Source organism: Thamnophis elegans, chromosome 2 (assembly GCF_009769535.1).
Source record: "Thamnophis elegans isolate rThaEle1 chromosome 2, rThaEle1.pri, whole genome shotgun sequence".
Classification (NCBI taxonomy): domain Eukaryota; kingdom Metazoa; phylum Chordata; class Lepidosauria; order Squamata; family Colubridae; genus Thamnophis; species Thamnophis elegans.
The window spans coordinates 91997208-92016796 of NC_045542.1; the positions used below are offsets into that span (position 1 = coordinate 91997208).

Genomic DNA, 19589 nt, shown 5'->3' on the forward strand with positions numbered 1-19589 from the left:
ACACACTGAAGAATTAGGATACATTATCCTCACGCAGAATATATTAATATCTGAAATGCAGCATAGATGGTTTGCCTTTGTCTTTTGTGTAGTTGAAGGAAGAAAATCTTGGGTTAAAGCACCTTTGTGCAAGAATTATATAATTCTTTATATAATGTTATATATAGGTTTATATATAAATTATGTGTGTGTGTAATATTATAAAGGTTATAAAAATATTAATATATTATAAAGTTTACATATGAATTTATATAATTCTGAAGTCCTTTTATAGAAGTCAAGAGGTTGGATAACTTTTGTAGCTATAACTTGTTCTCAACAGACAAATGAATAATTGCCTTTCTTGCAGTGTATTTGCCATGGTTCTGTAGTTTAAAATCAGTTACCTAAGCTCATCTGCATCACAATCTATTTGCACATGCTTTGAACTACATCTCCTCAGATGGAGAGGTGCAACAATGTTATGCCTGGAAAGCTCTTATAACTGGATCAGGATTACTACTTTATTGACGGTATTAGACTCCTCCCTTGGACAGTAGGTTGAATAAGAAGACCGCCAAGGTCCCTTCCAGTCCTATGATTCTATGATACATGGCATAATGAGACTTTTAAATAAAAACAAAAATTCCACAATCCATTTCTCCTAATTAAACAAGGAGCTATGAAGACTATTGATTATTTCCAACACCACCCATTCTTCTACTATTGGTACACGTATAACATTTTAAAATTCTTTATTGCTTTTTATAAACAAATATTCACAATAAACTCTCACAGAGAAATTTAACCAAAGATATACAGTACATTCAAAATATGGCCCAGCCTTGTATTAAATAATTCTTTTTTTTGTGTCTGGTTCTTTTCTATGTAAACCCATAAATAGGGCTCTCACACATTTTCTCTCTCATACACAACTTTGCACAATATATGCATATATACCATATCCATAACATGAATAGTTCAAGGCAGTGGTTTGTGGGTTATATTCAAACTGATGTAGATAGAGTCAACCTTTTTAAATTTATCATTATTTCCTAAATAGGAATATGTACTTTCTTGATAAAACTTTCTGGGAAATTATGAGTATCAGAAATAAGATAGTGCCCATCAAACAAAATCCATTAATGCTTTTTCTGGATTAGTATGGAACCCTTGTATATTATTTCTAAACTAGCTGTACCTGGCTACGCGTTGCTGTGGCCCAGTCTGGGTGTAGTGGGGCGGCGGGTGGGTGCTGCCATTGGTCAGGACTCGGGGCTGACGAGGCGAGGTTGGTTGGGGGAGACAGCGTCGGGGATGTCGGCCTCGCGGAAGTTGTTGAGCATCTCCTCGGAGATGCGCTCAGGCTCCCCCAAGTCGGTGGCCAGGGAGAGTGAGACGTCCAGGATGTTGGAAGAGAAGTCCTCAGTGTGCCGCCTCATGGGGCACACAGGGGCGGCTCCAACCCCGCTGCACCTCAGGCTGACACTGCCGCCACTGCCCCGTTGGAGCTGCCTTGGCAAGGTCATAGCTGGCTCGCTGTGAGGGGGGTGGAGAGTGTGCGTGGCTGGGCTGAGGAGACACTACACCTCCGCCTCCTCTGGAGCTCCACTGGGCTGGCTGGGGGTAGGCTGGCTTAAGGGCGGGGGGAGGTGGCTGAGGGATGGCGCAGGTGGCGCCCCGCCATAGACAGCAAAGGCCCAGTGGGAGGGGAGAGAGGGGAGGGGGAGGCCAAAAGGCTTCGGCTCCCCTTGGCGGAAATGGCCAATGCTCGTCAGAGAAGGGGCGGAAAGGGGAAAGAGTGCGGCCGCAGCCCAGCCAAACATATAAAGGGACCGTCGGGATGAAGCTGGAGAGAGGCTAATTGTTCCGAATATACTATACTCACTAAATGAACGCTATGGTAAATGACACAGCTCAATTCCAATGCAATGTCACATGAAATAATTAAATCAAAATGAACATAAATCGAAATCTATGAAAATTCAATGTAACAATGCAATCGAAAACATTGAAATGGAATCATGAAATATTTAGTATTGCGTGTGTTGCTTTTATGTCCACCAGATGGCGATGGAAACATTGAAATGGAATCATGAAATATTTACTATAGCATATGTTGCTTTTATGTCCACTAGATGGCGCTGGTTTTCAAAAAAGCATGTTTTTACAAAAAATCATATTTTTACCTCTCACAGGTGTGGCATCTATGTAATATACGTATATAAAAACATTCGCGTATTCGAATGCAACATTGTATCAAAATTTCAAAGCAATTGGTGAAGAACTTTTGCATATTAGCAATTTTGAACAAAGAACAATTACATTTATTTATATAGACAGAAACAACAAATTCCTAGATTAAAGCCAATGCAACACACTCCTTTCATAAACGTTTCTGTTATTTCAGTCAGATGCCTTCCCCTGTCAATGACCATTGACACAACTCCAGGATAGCCCAGTTCTATTCTGGGAGTTTTTAGACCAATGAAAATCTTGACTCTTAGAAATAAAAGCACTATTAAAAAATTATGACTGCTATTCAATAATGTCTTAGTTCAAGTCTCTCTGATGTTTACAGCAAGAATCCACTTTATCAGTTTTGCTACCTTTACAGTGGACAACCAATAAGTGCCCTCTGTTGCATGATTATAATAAATGTAACCATTTTTGGGATGAGATACATGAATAAAACATAATTGCTATAGTTTGCCACCTGCTTTTCAAGGAATTACTGTGGCCAATGGTGGGATTCAAATATTTTTACTACAGGTTCCATGGGCGTAGCTTGGTGGTTGTGGCATGGCTTGGTCGGTGTGGATTGGTGGGCACTGCAAAATCCCCATTCCCTCCCGATCAGCTGGGATTCGGGAGACAGAGGGATAGATAGGGGCAGAGCTGTTATTTACTGGTTCTCCAAACTACTCAAAATTTCCACTACCGGTTCTCTAGAACTGGTCTGAGCCTGCTGAATATCACCTCTGACTGTGACTGAGAAAAATAGTTGCTGCCAGCACTCACTGAAAGTGCTTTCATATGTCCTGGTTTGCAATTCCATCTTTCTGTCCAGGTAACAATCCAACTCTACAAAACATCATCATGATCCATTTGGAGTCCTACCCAAGTCAGAAAAATGGGGCTGGATTGCGGGCAGAACCATCAATGCTATTTTTTAGCATAGTTAGAAAGAAGGAAGATGTTGCTGTTAAAATGGAAAGGTTGCACATTTCAGTAAAGTACACTTGAATTAAATGTCCTCTCCTTCAGGCACATTGTGAATGCAGACACGCCGTGTTTTGTTTTGTTTTAAAACATCACTTCTTCACAGCTTCCATAGTCACTCTCCACCATGTCGGAGCCCTCGTAGTTAGAAGGCAATGCTGGCTGAGTTCTGACATTCGGTACAGGCCTGATTTCACAGTCTGCATAAGAGGGCTGGGCCACACTAAGTCTCATGCTAACCCTCTTGTACCCATTGTCTGGATGGTAGAGTGGCCCTTCATTTTCTACCAATTGAGAAGGGTAGTAGCTGATTGCGGTGTATTCGTTCTGACACTGGGAAGAAGGTAATTCAGCAGAATCAGGGGGTAAGAAGTCTTCCAGTTTTTGATTGCTGTAGCGAGGTGGAATAGGAGCCCGCTTGTTGTTTTGATCAAGTGGGAAAGGAAAGCCACCATACAGGCCAGCTGGATCTGAGTCTACAGGAGGAGGAGGAGGTCGATGGCACGGGGAAGGTGGAAGGGGAGTTTCAATAACTTCATATTGATGATATTCTTGAGTATCTGTTGACTGGTACCTTGGTGGCCAGTAGGTTGTTTCTCCTGGATACACTGAAATAAAACCAGAAGCTTATGAGTATCTCCCAATAAAGTGTAGTCTGCAAATAACTATTCCCTGCATCTTCATATTAACCACATATTTTTTCATAATTTGGAGACTGAAGGTCTGCCATAGGGAAACTTGCTTCCTTAAATAGTATATAACTAAGACTCTGAACTATGTAAAATTGTAAAATCTGCCAAGCATGAATAAAAACTCACAGAGAACATCTCACCAGGAGCTAAAATAATTTTTAAGGCCTTTAAGTGCTACTCTAGTTCTAATTTTGGAACAATACAATACCTGGTTTGAGAGAATTCTTGACAAAGATTTTTAACTGCATGAATCAAACTCACTGAGAGAATTAGGGACAGGATAAACAAAATATATTGATGCATATTTTCAGAAGTGAATTACATGTTCTTGATCAATACTAAAACTTATCAGGTTTTGTCATTACTGTTATTTGTTATTCTTATTTATTGTACAAATGCTGTTTCCAACAGCTACTCATGCTCACTGTATCCTGCAATTCTACTATTCCTGCGGATACACAAAACATCTTGTGCTGTTTTGTGCATCACCATTTTGACACTTAATAGGATAATATTCCATATACCTATGTTTTTCCTCTTTCCTCACATTAAAAGTTATAATTCAGTACAATTTTGCCTCTTACATATTTTCCTCTTCCTCTGAATATTATTCTTGTTTCTAATTCTTTGATCCTTATTACTTTGTGCTTTGCCCAAGTTCATATAGAAATTGGTCTATGAAATTTCTCTTTCTGTTGTGATGATATCTTTCTTTAACATGAGCTGTCTTTAATATGACGTGTATGTCCATTACTATAACTTTGATATTGAAGAATATTGCTGTGGGAAGAAATCAAGTCATAACTGGTGTATTTAGCTCATTTAAAAAATAGTTGAGAAACTTCAACACCAAACCCTGACTACATTTATTACTTAGATATGGGGTAGTCAACCTTTTTATACCTACCGCCCACTTTTGTATCTCTGTTAGTAGTAAAATTTTCTAACCGCCCACCGGTTCCACAGTAATAGTGATTTATAAAGTAGGGAAGTAACTTTACTTTATAAAATTTATAAAGCAGAGTTACAGCAAACCCCTACCGCCCACCATGAAAGCTGGAACGCCCACTAGTGGGCGGTAGGGACCAGGTTGACTATCACTGACTTAGAGCTTACGTATCACTATGTTTGTTGTTCTCGATGATTGATGTGACATATTTGACAACTAGCTAATACTTGTGTAACTACATTCAATGTGTAGGGCAACAATACACTAACTGAAAAAGGAATTGAAGAAATGCATATTTATGTTTTAAATATGACAAAACTGATAACCACCATAACACAATACTGTTATGAAAAATGAGAGCTAGATACCCCAAAACATAGGAATAACCAGTGTGGCTTTAGAACATAGAAAGAGCATTACTTGGAAAGATCCAATAAAACAGAGGAAAGAGAAACAAACAAAGATAAAACAAACCCATTTTTTCTCCAGTCCAGGAACTCTTCAATGTAGAGTCATTATCAGAGTTAGATAAGGGGGCAGCAGCTGGGAGATTGGGAGCCACACTGCACACAATGGCACCCCGTTGTTTCTGCACATTCCTTGAATTGAAAGTGGTAAATTCTGAGACAACAGAAGGCTTGGCTGGGTCTAGAGCACTGAAATGATGACCATTGTTCAAAATATTGAGTTCAATGGGTGGAAGACCTTGTGTGCCAACCCCAACACTTTTTGAGAATTCACTCTTGGAGAGCAGGTCTGGATCTTCTTTGGCCACTGGCTTGTGAGCTTTGACTTTGTGGCAGTAGCATTTGTGGATGAGTACACTAGCTATCACCAGGATGACTACACCTAACACCCCAGCAGAGATTTTGGCAATCCCTTCAGGCTTCCAAATCTCACTGGATGGATTAGTAGTTGGACTCCCAATTCTTTCCATGCAGAATGTTCCCTGGAAGTGATCTGTACAGATGCAGTGAGGAGAACCCTCACTATTCACACAACGTCCTGAGTTGTGACATGGATTTTCCAAACATTTCTCAGCGACTTTTTCACATCTGTGATGGAAGACAGATGATAAAGCAATATTAGCAAGCAAATACCAATAGCTCTAGTTATGAAACTAAAAAGCAAGACCTTTAGGGGAAAAAAGGACATATGTAAGTATATTGCCATTTCCTGCCCATTTGTAAAATTAGTTCATTTATCCAATTCATTCCTTTACAATATATGAATGAAGTTGAGGAAAGAATTATAAGGCAGAAATCAATGCTGTCCTCTAGATACATAGGATTTTTCAGTCCCCATAAAGTTATCCCAGGTCCACAGAATTTTTCCAAATTTCATCCTCTGAAATAGAGCGACAGTTAGGGTTAGGGCAAAATATCCCAATGTTAAAAATCTGAATCTTACTGAGGAAACCCTCAAGGATGATTCATGGGATGGGAAATGGGAGGAAAATTGAAATACCAATCATGAGCATATCTGCACATCTGGCAGAGATCTGTGAAGCTCAACACACATGATTGCTGTGCCAGTGAATCTGAATTTAAGTGGAAACCCAAAAAGTTCAGAAAATATAACTATATGCTCTTCAGAGCTTTGGGGCCATGCAGATATTAAATATATGATTGCTGATTTGTTCAAAACATCTGCACCTCACCTAACTCCTCCATAAGATCCTGATATATTAGTGTGGACTTTGAGTAGAGAAAGCAAACATACAATATATATATATAGTATAATTAGGAGAGCATTTATTATAAAACTTTCATCAATATAAACAGAGTCTTAAAATCTCAAGTTAAAATTGGCATGCCACATAAGAGACACAAAATCACACAATCACAATACAATACAATCACAATACAATACAATCACAATTAAAGTCATGCCCTGGATGTTCACAGCAGAAACACATGCAACAAAGCAATTAATTCTAAGTATTCATCAATAGTATATCTCGAGTCTTGCTTACTTATATAATCGCAACAGTTAATTTGTCTACAAAGCAGTTCATTCATTCAGTTAATCTTTCTATTGAAAGAATAAAAAGATAAGCAAATAGATCTTGATCATAATTGCCAATAATTCTATATTATTTGAGATAAGGTGAACAAAATCTTTAAAAATGTTCTAAAATTGATTATTCATACATTCCTAACAGGCATGGCTATTGGACTGCGATATTCATTGTGTGATGAATATGTGCAATGCAGGATAAAATAGGCATGATGTCCTTGCTGAAGTTCAAAAGGACCAAACCAGCATTGAGAGAATATTCTTACCTTCCCCCCCAATATCTCTCGGGGCAACGGCAAGTATAGCCACCTTTCTTAGAAAGTTCACATGTCCCTCCATGTAAACAGGGATTTCCTTCACAAAGGCCGTCAGCCACTTCACAGTGATCTCCAGAAAACTGTGTGGAGCAGGTGCAAACATAACCTAATGAAAATAGGTCAAATAAAAGCAAAACTAGATTATTATTTTTTAAAAAGTGGCTAGGGCAGCCATATACAAAATCAGAATATAATTCAGATGATGTTACGACATGTTGTAACAATTAGGCCACAGGTGGTATTCAGCCGATTCTCTCCGATTCGGGCGAATTGGTAGCAGAAGCTGTGGGAGGCCCCGCCCATCCACCCCAATGTAATTTGCGAGCACTGTGCATGAGCAGAAGGCGGTGCACATGCGCAGAAGGCAGTGTGTATGCGCAGATGTGGCATATGCGAGCAAAGCAAGTGCCCACACACATGCGCTCACATTTGCGAACCGTTCTCTTTATTTCCACCAGAATCACTCTGTTGTAAGGCAGTTTACAACAATATTTCATTACCTATCAGTTCCTTCATTAAGAGAAAACCCTGCAAATGGAAGTTTAAACATGTAGTTCACTGATGCATAATGGAGAAAACATGGGAACATTCAACCTGCTGACTTTGTCTGTCCCTTCTCTTTATCCCCCAGAAATTCATGCCTTTTCAGAACACACAACTTTGGAATGTAGAGGCTAACTAACTAGGAAAAGAAAGGAGATGTGTCTTTCATCAGTTACCTAGATACAGATTAACCGAGTTGAAAGGGATCTTGTAGGTCATCTGGTACAACCCCCCATCCAAGCAGGAGACCCTACACCATTTTTGACAAATGGCAGTCCAATCTCTTCTTGAAAGTCTCCAGTGATGAAGCTCCCACAACTTCTGAAGGCATTGGTTGTTCCATTGGTTGATTGCTCTCTCTGTCAGGAAATGTGTCCTTATTTCCAAGTTGAATCTCTCCTTGGTCAGTTTCCATCCATTATTCCTTATCTGGCCTTCAGGTTCCTTGGAAAATAGCTTGACCCCTTCCTCTCTGTGGCAGCCCCTCAAATATTGGAACACTGCTATCATGTGTCCCCTGGTCCTTCTCTTCTCTAGACTAGCCATGCCCAGGTCCTCTAACCGTTCACAAGTCCTTGTAATTTCCCCAATATGAGCTGCTGCAAGCTACACTTACCTCCATGTTGTACCTCACTGCAGAGTCCGTCATTGAGGCAGGGGTTGCTGCTACAGGCACCACTGTGTGGACAGCACTGCCTAATGCTTGATTCTTCAACCACCCCTCTGGACCGTTTTTCTTTGGGCAGGACCACCAGATCTCTTCCGTCCACAGTAATAGCATTCAGGCAACCCCTGAAGCCCCCAGTGATTCGCTGAGGCTGATGATGCTGTACTAGTCCTCCAATCAACAGGTCTCTGGTGGAATGGGAAATGCTACAGCTCTCTGGGAGGTGGAAAGAGGCATTTCCCATGTCATCAACCAGCAAATGGATGGAATGGTTTTTCACTTCTAGGAAGACTGAATGCCACTCATTGTCACTCACAAAACGGTGAGATGAAAGGTTCGCACTAAAGCCACTCCGACATCTGTATCCAAGATGAGGTACTCCATTAACAAGCTGCATAAGATATACAAAGCATGTTTAAAATAAGCATTTTGTATTGATTTAGCTTGCAAAGGTCTAAGAATCCAAAACATAATTTAGACTCCACCCCCTCCCTTGTATTGGCCAAATAAACGACAGCTTTATGGTGAAATACCTACTGAAATTTCCACTTCTAACTGCATCACTGAGCAATTATCACTCCAAAATAATAGTTCTTTGACATTGGACAGTTTGTGCACTCCAACTTATAAGCGTCCAACTAGATTTCAAATAGCTTCTATAGTTTCGGATGAATCAAGTCCTTGCTACTCAAAGTTCATTATTTCTTCCTGCTCCAATCCTCTTAGTGATGAACAAAAAAAGAACTATGTGAAGTAAAGCTATACTTTCCTGTTAGGAAATTTAAGGACCAGGATAAATTCTTTTATTAATGTGACTAATAACAGGTAGTCCTTGACTTAAAACCATTTATTTAGTGATTATTCAAAGTTATGACAGCACTGAAAAAAGTGTCTAATGCTGGTCCTCACTCTTATGACTATTGCAGCATCCCTACAGTCATTGATAAAAATTTGTGCACTTGGCAAACAGCCTATATTTATGATGGGTTGCAGTATCCCAGAGTCATGGGATTGCCAGTTTTGACCTTCCTAGCTGGCTTCCAACAAGCAAAGTCAATGGGGAAAGCTGGATTCATTTAATCAGCACATGTTTATTTAACCACAATGATTCACTTAATAACCTTAACAAAAAGATTGTAAAATTGGAGGTGACACACTTAACCACCATCTTGTTTAGCAACAGAAATTCTGGTCCCAATTGTGGTTGTAAATACAGGACTATTTACAATGCATGAGCCAGAGTGGTGCAGTAGTTAGAATGCAGTACTGCAGGCTACTTCTGCTGACTGCCGGCAATTTGGCAGTTCAAATCTCACCGGCTCAAGGTTGACTCAGCCTTCCATCCTTCTGAGGTGGGCAAAATGAGGATCCAGATTGTTGGGGGCAATATGCTGACTCTGTAAACTGCTTAGGGCTGTAAAAGCACTATGAAGCAGTATATAAGTCTAAGTGCTATTGCCTTTGCTACAGCTGTAGTTTGTGCCATTTGATGGCAATGATATTAAAGGGTCTGAGGGAAAAGATTTTATATTCCTCCATGCCTGCTTCAGAAATAATCAGTGCTTCAGGCAGTAGAGTAGAATAGTCACAAAATTGTGTCCTCTCCTTGTTTGGATTCTACTGAATCACAGAGTGAGTCATTTATCTGTAAATAGAAGCATAGTGAATTGGCCATGCAAAGACAGATAGATAGGGAAATTGTTGAAAAAACCTATAGATAGTGTGGGACATATAGCGATCACCTATGAATGAATGAATCTATGGTAACTTCTTTATCTAGTGATCATGCTGCAAACTTAGTAACAAATCCAGGAAGAGTTTATTAATCAGAAGTGAGATGTTTTGCTAGTATTGTTCAAAAGAATGAAACAAATTAGAGCTCAATCACATAAAATTGTTCTGACAACAACATTCCTAATCCTTAGGAACAAGAGTTTTGTTACAGTTTATATAGGGAAAAGCTTTCTTTACATCCCAGGATGGAGGAATCTATACTTCCATATAATCTTCTGAGAGACCATCATTAAAGTGTACAAAATTGCAACTTAAGTGCATCAATAGGTTGAAGGAAAGTGGTTCAAAAGTAATTTACATTGAATTTATCTATTCAAATGCATCGTATTTATGCCCTTAGCTAATGTTAGACTGCTGCTTTATTTGTAAATGGCAAGTGTGCTTATAATCTAACAGCAGCAAAGGGGGAATAAGTAATAAAATTCTGAAAACTAATCAATTATAAAATCTCACTTCTCTATCAAATTGTACTAAAATCAATGCGTCATAAACAAATAGAAAACGATATCTGTAAGATGGCGCCACCTAGTGTTCCTTTGGTAGATGGACAGCCATATAAATATGTTAACAATAAATAAATGTGTATTTTTCACTTTTTGACAAGTGACTACTTCTGCACATGGATTTTAAACAAAAAAGAGGATGCCATGAGAAAGTGTGTAATTAAGATTTCCCTACATCTGCCAAGTGGTAGTGAAAGATATTCAAAAATATTAATGTGATAATATTTTAATTTGGTATCCTGTTCGTAAACTCTCAATGTTTACCTAAACTGTTCATAAAAAACTAAATGATGTAGCATGACTTTCAAAAATCATGTTAAATTCTGTGAAGTACTTTAAATCATATACTTATGGCAGATCATGTATTCATCCCTCTATTAATAGAGGAAAAGCTTTATGATCTGTGAATGAAAGCATATTTTCCTTCAGGTCAATGTGTAACATGTGTTCCAGATCTCAATGGGATTAGCTTGCAAATTTGGATGAGTATGTGGGTGGCTTAAAGGCTCTTGAATAATTAACTTGAAAGCAGAAAGTGTCATAGTTAAGAGTTACCTCATCAGACAGCTGATGAGTTTTGGTTTTGTTTAGTACAAAATGCTTTGAACCTATTGGCTCTATATTGTACGGTTTTCATTTGAATGTGTTTTAACTTTATTAAACTTGTATCCAGTCTTCTGTCATTAAGGCTTCTGGCAATACATAAAATAGGATTTATCTCATAATCTAGGAACACACCATGCTACTATGAATCAAAGAAAATGTAAAAAGTAAAGTATCTTATGATATAGAATGATACCTCTGATCAGGAGAGACCTTCTTATCAGAGATTGTCTTTCAAAAGTAATACAAATAATTCCAATAATGCTCAGCACTCCCCCAGTTCCTTTATCATTATTGTACGGATATCTGAGCAAACTGGGTAACTCTACTCTGTTAAATAATAGTCTCTACACCAGTGTTTCTCAACCTTGGCCACTTGAAGATGTTCGGACTTCAACTCTGGGAGTTGAAGTCCAGACATCTTCAAGTGGCCAAGGTTGAGAAACACTGCTCTACACAAACATATAGGTTAAAATGAGAAACTGTGTGAACAATTAGGACATAGCCATGGCAAACAAACAACAACACAAATTATTTTTAGCCTAGATGTAGAACGCAAACAACCCAGAAGTGCTGAGAAAATTAATAAAATATGTAAAGCTACTGCAAAATGTCATCAGCCCACCTGAACAGTGTTATTATCCAACCGGTTTTGCTCTTTATTTTTATAGAAATTTTCTTAAGCACCGGATACCTACAAAGATTCCTGTGACTGCCTTTTCCAGTTATGTATACGTATATTTATGTATTTAATTACAGGCCCGTTACAGCATTCTTTCCATTGAATGCAGGAAGTATGGCTTTCAAATCAGTGCTGTACATAATTTCATATGGATGAAACATACAAAAAAATGCATTTTACTTGAGTAGCTTTGATATAGAATGTAGAGATGTTGGGCAGTCTTTGGCAAACAGAGATTAAGTGATTAAAAACAGGTATATCTCATACAGTTATTGCATTTAGATGCTTCAATGCTGCTTGCAATCAATTTTAAAAAAGAACAAAAATATAGCAATAATATTGTTTGCCAGATCTGGATTGCTCTGGTAAAAAACCTGGATTGATTATCAGAGGGTAGAATCAAATTGGTTTTCAGGATTTTTTTTTTTTTTTTGCTGTCCTCTAATGGGTGTCCAAAGTTCAGTACCCCAATTCTAGTAGCCTAGTCAATACTAACAATTTAAATTCAAGGGAGGAGACTGGCACAGCAGATCAAATAAACTATACTGGCAATTAACTTGGGAAATTTCAGTCATAAATAAAAATACCAAAGGGAACCAAGGAGACATCAAACCCTGTGGAATCCCACTTAATATGTCCTTCCAATATAATTCAGAAGGTAAACAGTTTGTAAGTCTGATTTTAAAGTCAACTATAAAGGTAAAGGTTCCCCCGGACATGCGTGCTAGTCATTTCCGGCTCTAGGGGAGGTGCTCATCTCTGTTTCTAAGCCGAAGAGCCAGCGCTTTCTGAAGACATCTCCGTGGTTATGTGGCCGGCATGACTAAACACCAAAGGTGCATGTAGTGCTGTTACCTTCCCACCAAAGTGATTCCTATTTTTCTACTTGAATTTTTACATGCTTTCAAATTACTAGTTTGGCAGAAGTTGGGACAAGTAATGGGAGCTCACTCCATTACGCGGCGCTAGGGATTCGAACCACTGAATTGCCAACCTTCTGATTGACAAGCTCAGTGTCTTAGCCACTGAGCCACCATGTCTCTAAAGTCAACTATACATCCCTTAATAGTTTTATCCTTAAGCAAGTTTGGTAAACAGTGTCATGAAATAACCTTTGCTAAGTCCTTTGCTGAGCTCAAATATTGTATTATGCCCACAAGTTACACAATCTACTAATAAGATTTCCCTATCAATAAATGAGATAAGCTTAATTCATCAGGTTTTTATTAGTTCATGCTAACTAGCAGGAGGCCTAGCATAATAATAGTCAACAGTAGGCATAATGGCATAATGTTCAAGGTGCTTACAGAAGGGTTACTTCACTGCTTACTCAGAATTTTCCTAGTTGAAAGATTGACTGATCTGCAGTGGGTATATCTGTTAAAACTCATGACTGAACTTCATAGCTGGAAATGCATATGTAAAAGGGTGGGGCCGAGGGACACATGACAAGACACAACCTTGTAATTTATATGCTTATGTCCTATGTTGGGGCCAGGTATTAATGTAATGTCTCTACAGGTGTCTCTAAATGTCTCTAAAAGTGATATTCTATCAAGTTTAGCTTAGGATGCCTGTGGCGAAAGTTAAAGCACTTGATGGTGATGATGTAATGCTTAACAGCAGGCATTTAAATATTAAGAAAAGGGAAGGGAAGTGGGAGAAGAAAATAGAAAGAAGGTAAAGAATCAAAGTGTAAATCAGAAGTGACTTTACTGGATAGTAGAGGATATTACTCAAATTGAGAAAGAGAGAAAATGAGTGAGGAAAGAACCCAAAATGCTAAAGGGTTGCTGGTGAAAACTGCAACAGCAGGTGGCCTTCCTACTGAGTTTAGATGTAGACATCGAATGAAAAACGGCCCATTTTCCACAAAAACAGGGGCATTTTTGTCTTCCCCCAGCCCTGCTGAAGCCTGCAAAGTGCTCCTGGGGGCCGGGGAGGACCAAAACATTTTTCTTACTTACCTCTTCGAAATCTTGGTGCGTCTTATACACCGGTGCGTCTTATAGTCTGAAAAATACGGTACCTTACCTGTACTTGTTTTATCAAGTATTTCCTACATATTTCTTGCATAATTTTTATTATTTTTTTAGTGATCACGTATCTCCTGTACCACATCCAAATCAACTTTGGGTTCTCCAATTCAACCCCTCCATTTGAAAGACACAAATTTCTACTTGGTGGCAGCATGAGGTTCAAGGAATGTGGTTTTGCAGGAAACCAGATTACGAGGAACTTGCCATATTTGGCAGAAACCCTCACTTTACCCTATTATTTGGCTAATTGCAATTATATATATAAGAAAACACTCTTAGCCAGGAGGCAAGGAAACAAGTGTGCTGGTGTCAGTCTTGAGGAGTGGTTTTACGGCAGACCAAGAAAAAGCTGATTTGTGCGGTCAGAGGACAGATGAATCCTACCTGTAGGACGGCACTGTTGCTTCCATTGGTAGTAAGCAGTATGGCATGGGACTGGTGGGTTTGTAAATGGAAGTGCATCTGCCAATCCCGTTTGCCTTGATGGTGATACCATATGTAACTGTGCCCACTGAACCTCAAAGCAGTGCCTGACAACGTAAGCAAAGAAAGTTAGTCTGAAAAAAACGAACAGTTGCAAACAGTTGCACTTCATGGCTAATGCATTAAAAACTTATTTTGTGTTGCTTGTTTATTAAAGTTATTCAGTGGATAGCAAACAACAATCAAAACTGCATTATAATTTAAAAAATATTAAAACAATGTTAAGGCTGCGATAAAACTTGTACTGTAGCTATTAATCATACCATGCTGGCTCCATCCATATCCTGGCCCTGTTGCCTGGAGGAAAAGCCAGAATTTCACTGTCTGAAGCAATCAAAATAAGGACCATCTGTATTTTCTGCGGAGGCTAATACATAAGGCATATGCCATATCATAGCATGCTCACTTCTAAGATCCCATCAGGCCGAACTATTTCAGTAAGATGACTAGTCACTTAACCACCATGCCGAATTTAGTATAATGAACAGAAACCATCAGGGATAGATAGTCTCATAAATAACCTGGATTTGTGACATGTAGGGCTTTAGAGATAATGACCAGCACCTTGAATTGTGCTCAGAACTCTACTGGGAACCTGTGAAATTCACATAACAATAATGTTACATGGGCATACCATTGTGTTCCCACTATTGCATGCGTCCCTGCATTCTGGACCAGCTGAAGCTTCCCAATGCTTTTCTACAGCATTCCCACGTGCAACATTTTGCAACAGACCAATAGGGAGATGACTAAGGCATGAACAACCACAATTAGTATCTCCCAACCTAGAAAAGGGTGCAGATGCTGCACAAGATGTATTTGTGCCATGGTTCTTCTAAGCATGGCTGCCACCTGCGTTTTGAGCAGGAACTATGGACCTAGGAGAACCTCAAAGATTTTTTATTATGCCCATCATACCACATCACAAACAGGAAGCAGGGAGAGATTGGACTAATGTTTGGCACAGAAAATATTCTCTGGCTTAGAAAGATTGCTTAGGAGCATTGAATAAATGACATTTCCCATCAAGTATGGCATGCTCTGCAGCTCTGCCAGATGTCAGAGAAGTAGAAGGAGCTGCCCCCCCGCTTCCTATCCATTCCATTATTTATGGAATAAATGTGCAGGATAATTTGAAGGTCATGAGATAGGACAAAAGACAGCAAAACTGACTAGTATACCACTGGGAACTCTATAGGGTTAAAGCTGTATTTGTAATAAATTAGCTATTTTCTCAGTTTTGGGAAGCAATTCAGTTTTTCACTCTAAACTCAGTTTTGACACTGAATGGGATATTTCCCGCCCCCCCATCTGCTTAGGTAAGTATCTACATAGTCTAGCAATCTGAACAAAATGCAACAAAATGCCAGGGTTTAGAATAAAAGCATTCCAGACATTGTACCATAACAAGCACTGCCAGAGAATATTACAATATCTATTTTGCAAAGCAAGGGAAAAGGATTATCACAAACAGCAATATTTTCTCACCATTGCAAGAGCAGATCTGTTCCAAACTGTGCCGAGGAGTGAGCACGCTGAATCGGGCAGTACTATAAGTGAACACTGTGCCTGGATCAAGTTGAAAGGTTTCTTTGCAAGCACGTTGAATGATACAGTTGGCCTCATGGCATGGGATATAGGTCACTTTCTTTACCCGCAGCCCAACTCGCTGGTCCATTTCTTCGGTCGACTGAGAAATCCGGTTAGCAATGAAGCTGGGCTTATAGAGTGAATATTGAGGTTCCCCAACTGCCAACAGAAGATCCATCCCATCAGAAGCCTCTGAAGGTTGCAAGCTAGCCATGTGGACATTCCGTTGCTTTGTCTCTAAGATATTCCCCAGAAACCGCTGCAGGTTGCGCCAGTGGTCACTTATAAATTCTTCTGGGTTAAGATGGCGGAAATGCAGCATCACAGCTTTATCGAGGGCATCCTGGCTGAAGGACCATACATGGATCTGAACTCTGGTTATGGTTGAAAAGGTCCCATCACTCACACTTACATTCAGAGAATAGTGGCCATGTTGGAGACCATCGTTTGCAATTATTTTTCCATCGGAAAGTCCCACAGAGAATTGTTTCTTTTCAGGGACTACGGACAAAAAGCTATATACTAGCGTATCATGGGGGTCTCGATCAGTGGCATGGATTTTGCCAAGAACTCCACCTCGGAAGGTTCGTTCATTAGTTGTGATGAAGATCTCAAGAGGAAGTGCGGAAGGCGGGTACTGGCTTTGTTGTATCACATAGATGCTTATAAATGCCGAAGAAGAAAGAGGAGGGTGACCACTATCAAAAACCTATTGGACAAAATTACAAAGAATCTTTATTACCACCATAACTTACACACTTCTGATTTGCTTATTTAAGTCACAGGGCAATAAATCCAAACTTTTTGCTGTCAAAGATCCATTTAGCGCTGCGGTGGTGCAGTGGTTAGAATGCAGTACTGCAGGCTACTTCTGCTGATTGCCGGCTGCCTGCAATTTGGAAGTTCGAATCTCACCAGGCTCAAGGTTAACTCAGCCTTCCATGGTCAGTAAAATGAGGACCCAGATTGTTGGGGGCAATAGGCTGACTCTGTAAACCGCTTAGGCAGGGCTGTAAAGCACTGTGAAGCAGTATATAAGTCTAAGTGCTATTGTTATTTAGGCCAATAGCCATTTCTTCCATTAGTCAACAAAATGTCTTTCTTGCGATTACTCTCAAGAAACATCTATTTCAATACAACAGCTACCCTTGCATCTTTAGCATACTCTCAGTTCTCCTTGCATTTTTCAGTACTAGCATGAAAGAAGTCTAACCTACACAGTAAACTGGATATTTAAAATGTTGAAAAGATACTAGTTGCATTTTTGCATGGCTATAGTGAAATACAGTGAAAATATTTTTGGGAATTAAGGGGCCCAATGCCATATCTGCAAAATGCACTTATGAGCTTCCATGTTATGTTGCCTTCATTTTCAAGTATTATTGGTATCTATAGGTTTCAACAGAGAGTCTATAATGAAATCCAATTTTGATTGAGTCTACTGTCATAATATAAGACTGGGTTTTTAAAAAGAAAATTAATTCCAAAACTATACTTGGATTCTACTATTTTATTTCTGAAAAGAGGCTGGGGACTAGGTGACTCAGTGGCTAAGACACTGAGCTTGTCCATCAGAAAGGTTGGCAGTTAGGCAATTTGAAACCCTAGCACTGCGTAACAGAGTGAGCTCCCGTTACTTGTCCCAGCTTCTGCCAACCTAGCAGTTCGAAAGCACGTAAAAAATGCAAGTACCCACCCACCTTTGGTGGGAAGGTAACAATGTTCCGTGCGCCTTCGGCATTTAGTCATGCTGACCTCATGACCATGGAGATGTCTTTGGACAGTGCTGGCTCTTCGGCTTAGAAACGGAGATGAGCACCGCCCCCTAGAGTCTGGAATGACTAGCATATATGTGCAAGGGGAACATTTACCTTTTAGTCTACAGTAGTGAACAGATGTTCCCTGAACAGAGTTAAACAATTTTTTTTCCATAATGGCTGGCTAATTTGTCAACCCCTTATCTATCTTGCCTTGGTCACTCCTTGTCAGAAAGAAAATGTTAGATGATCCAATTAGACCTTCTCCTATTAAGTTTCAACTTGATCCAGACATAAATCTACCTGGACTTGCAGAAGATATTGTTCCTTTGTTCTTCTGTTCAGGATGGATGATGTCACTAACACTCCAGCCTGGTTAATCTGGAATGCCTTTCCTTCATTTCCCTCAACAATTTGAAAATTGTATGGTGGTCCATTCTCTGGAGAATCTCTGTCACTCATGATTAGCTCCAGAACACTGGTGCCAACTGCAGAGTTCTCCTGAAAAACAAATTAGTTAGAAAAAAGAAATTAGTCTCCTTTGCTTGGGAGGAAAAACAACAGAAGACAGAATGATTTAAAAAATGTAGAAGAAAAGTCTGTAAATTAATCTAAAAGTCGTTATTATGTACAAAATAAACATGTCCCAGAATGTTAAGGGACTGTGGAATTTAGTCTACTATTGCTATAAGATATATGCTGATCACATGTGTACATTTCTGTCTGTAAATCCAATCTTATTCAATGTAGCAACCTTTAAATGAATGAAACCTTAATGTGATTGCAACTGACTGATTTCTTCCTGCTACTAAGTTTCTGTTATCTCTTGGTCTTTGGCAACCCTATCATTAACTTGGCAACTTTCAATATTAACTCTGTAAAAGACTAATTGGGTAAGGTTGATCTCTGGGAATGACTATCTTACCTGAACTACAACACTGTAATTGAGCTGAAAAAACCTAGGTGGATTGTCATTAACATCAGACACATGAATGAGTACAGTGGTGTCACTGGAAAGAGTTGTCTCTCCATTGTCCATGGCTTGGATTTTGAGAGAATAGCTGGATATCTAAAAAAATAAATATACATAACACATGTTTGTAAAATTTATAACTCCAACCACTATTAACCCAGTGTTTCTCAAACTTGGCAACTTTAAGATTTGTGAAATTCAAATCCCAGATTTCCCCAAGTTGCCAAGTTTGAGATACAACATATAAACCAAACAGTGATTAAATAATGCATTCTACTTCATACAGATGGTTAGTTTCTTTTTGACCTCCCCCCCAATTCTATCAGACAAATAATAAGAATTTATTACATGACATGTTTCCTACCCATAACTCATTGATCAATTCCAATAATGGATTCCAAATAAAGAAAACAGTTGTACTTTCTACTTCTCAAATGGAGAAGTAATGCACCAAATCAATAAACTCATGACCGAGTCCATCAATTAACAAACATCACTCCTTCCCAGGGCTGTGCAAAGCAATTAAAAGGGTTCTTTGCAATGTGCAGAAATTGCTGAGATTGCTGTACACACACTCACATGCAGTGGCAACTGGGAGCAGCTTTTGAATCAATCTGTGAGGCCACTATAAAGATTATAAAGATTCTTTGGATCTTTTTCAAATGTTTGCACAGCCACACTAAACAGAACTTCCTACCATTTTAGAGCTGCATCTGGAGTCTTTCTAAGCTCAAAAAATGGCAATTAGGCGTTTTTTGGTTCTTATATCAGGAGAGG

General features: G+C 39.2%; 1 protein-coding gene across 1 annotated transcript in view; it reads right to left on the reverse strand.

Moving 5' to 3' along the window:
• Positions 1-3285: 3285 nt before the first annotated feature.
• The window catches only part of FAT2 (FAT atypical cadherin 2), a 98822-nt gene continuing 82518 nt past the window's right edge, over positions 3286-19589 (reverse strand). Inside the window, exons 17-24 of the mRNA XM_032239060.1 lie at positions 18765-18908; positions 18143-18340; positions 15981-16791; positions 14394-14539; positions 8338-8779; positions 7128-7284; positions 5317-5897; positions 3286-3809 (exon numbers count right to left, since the gene is read on the reverse strand). Of these exons, the coding sequence (XP_032094951.1) occupies positions 3286-3809; positions 5317-5897; positions 7128-7284; positions 8338-8779; positions 14394-14539; positions 15981-16791; positions 18143-18340; positions 18765-18908 (3003 nt within the window). The remainder of the gene's footprint in view (positions 3810-5316; positions 5898-7127; positions 7285-8337; positions 8780-14393; positions 14540-15980; positions 16792-18142; positions 18341-18764; positions 18909-19589) is intronic.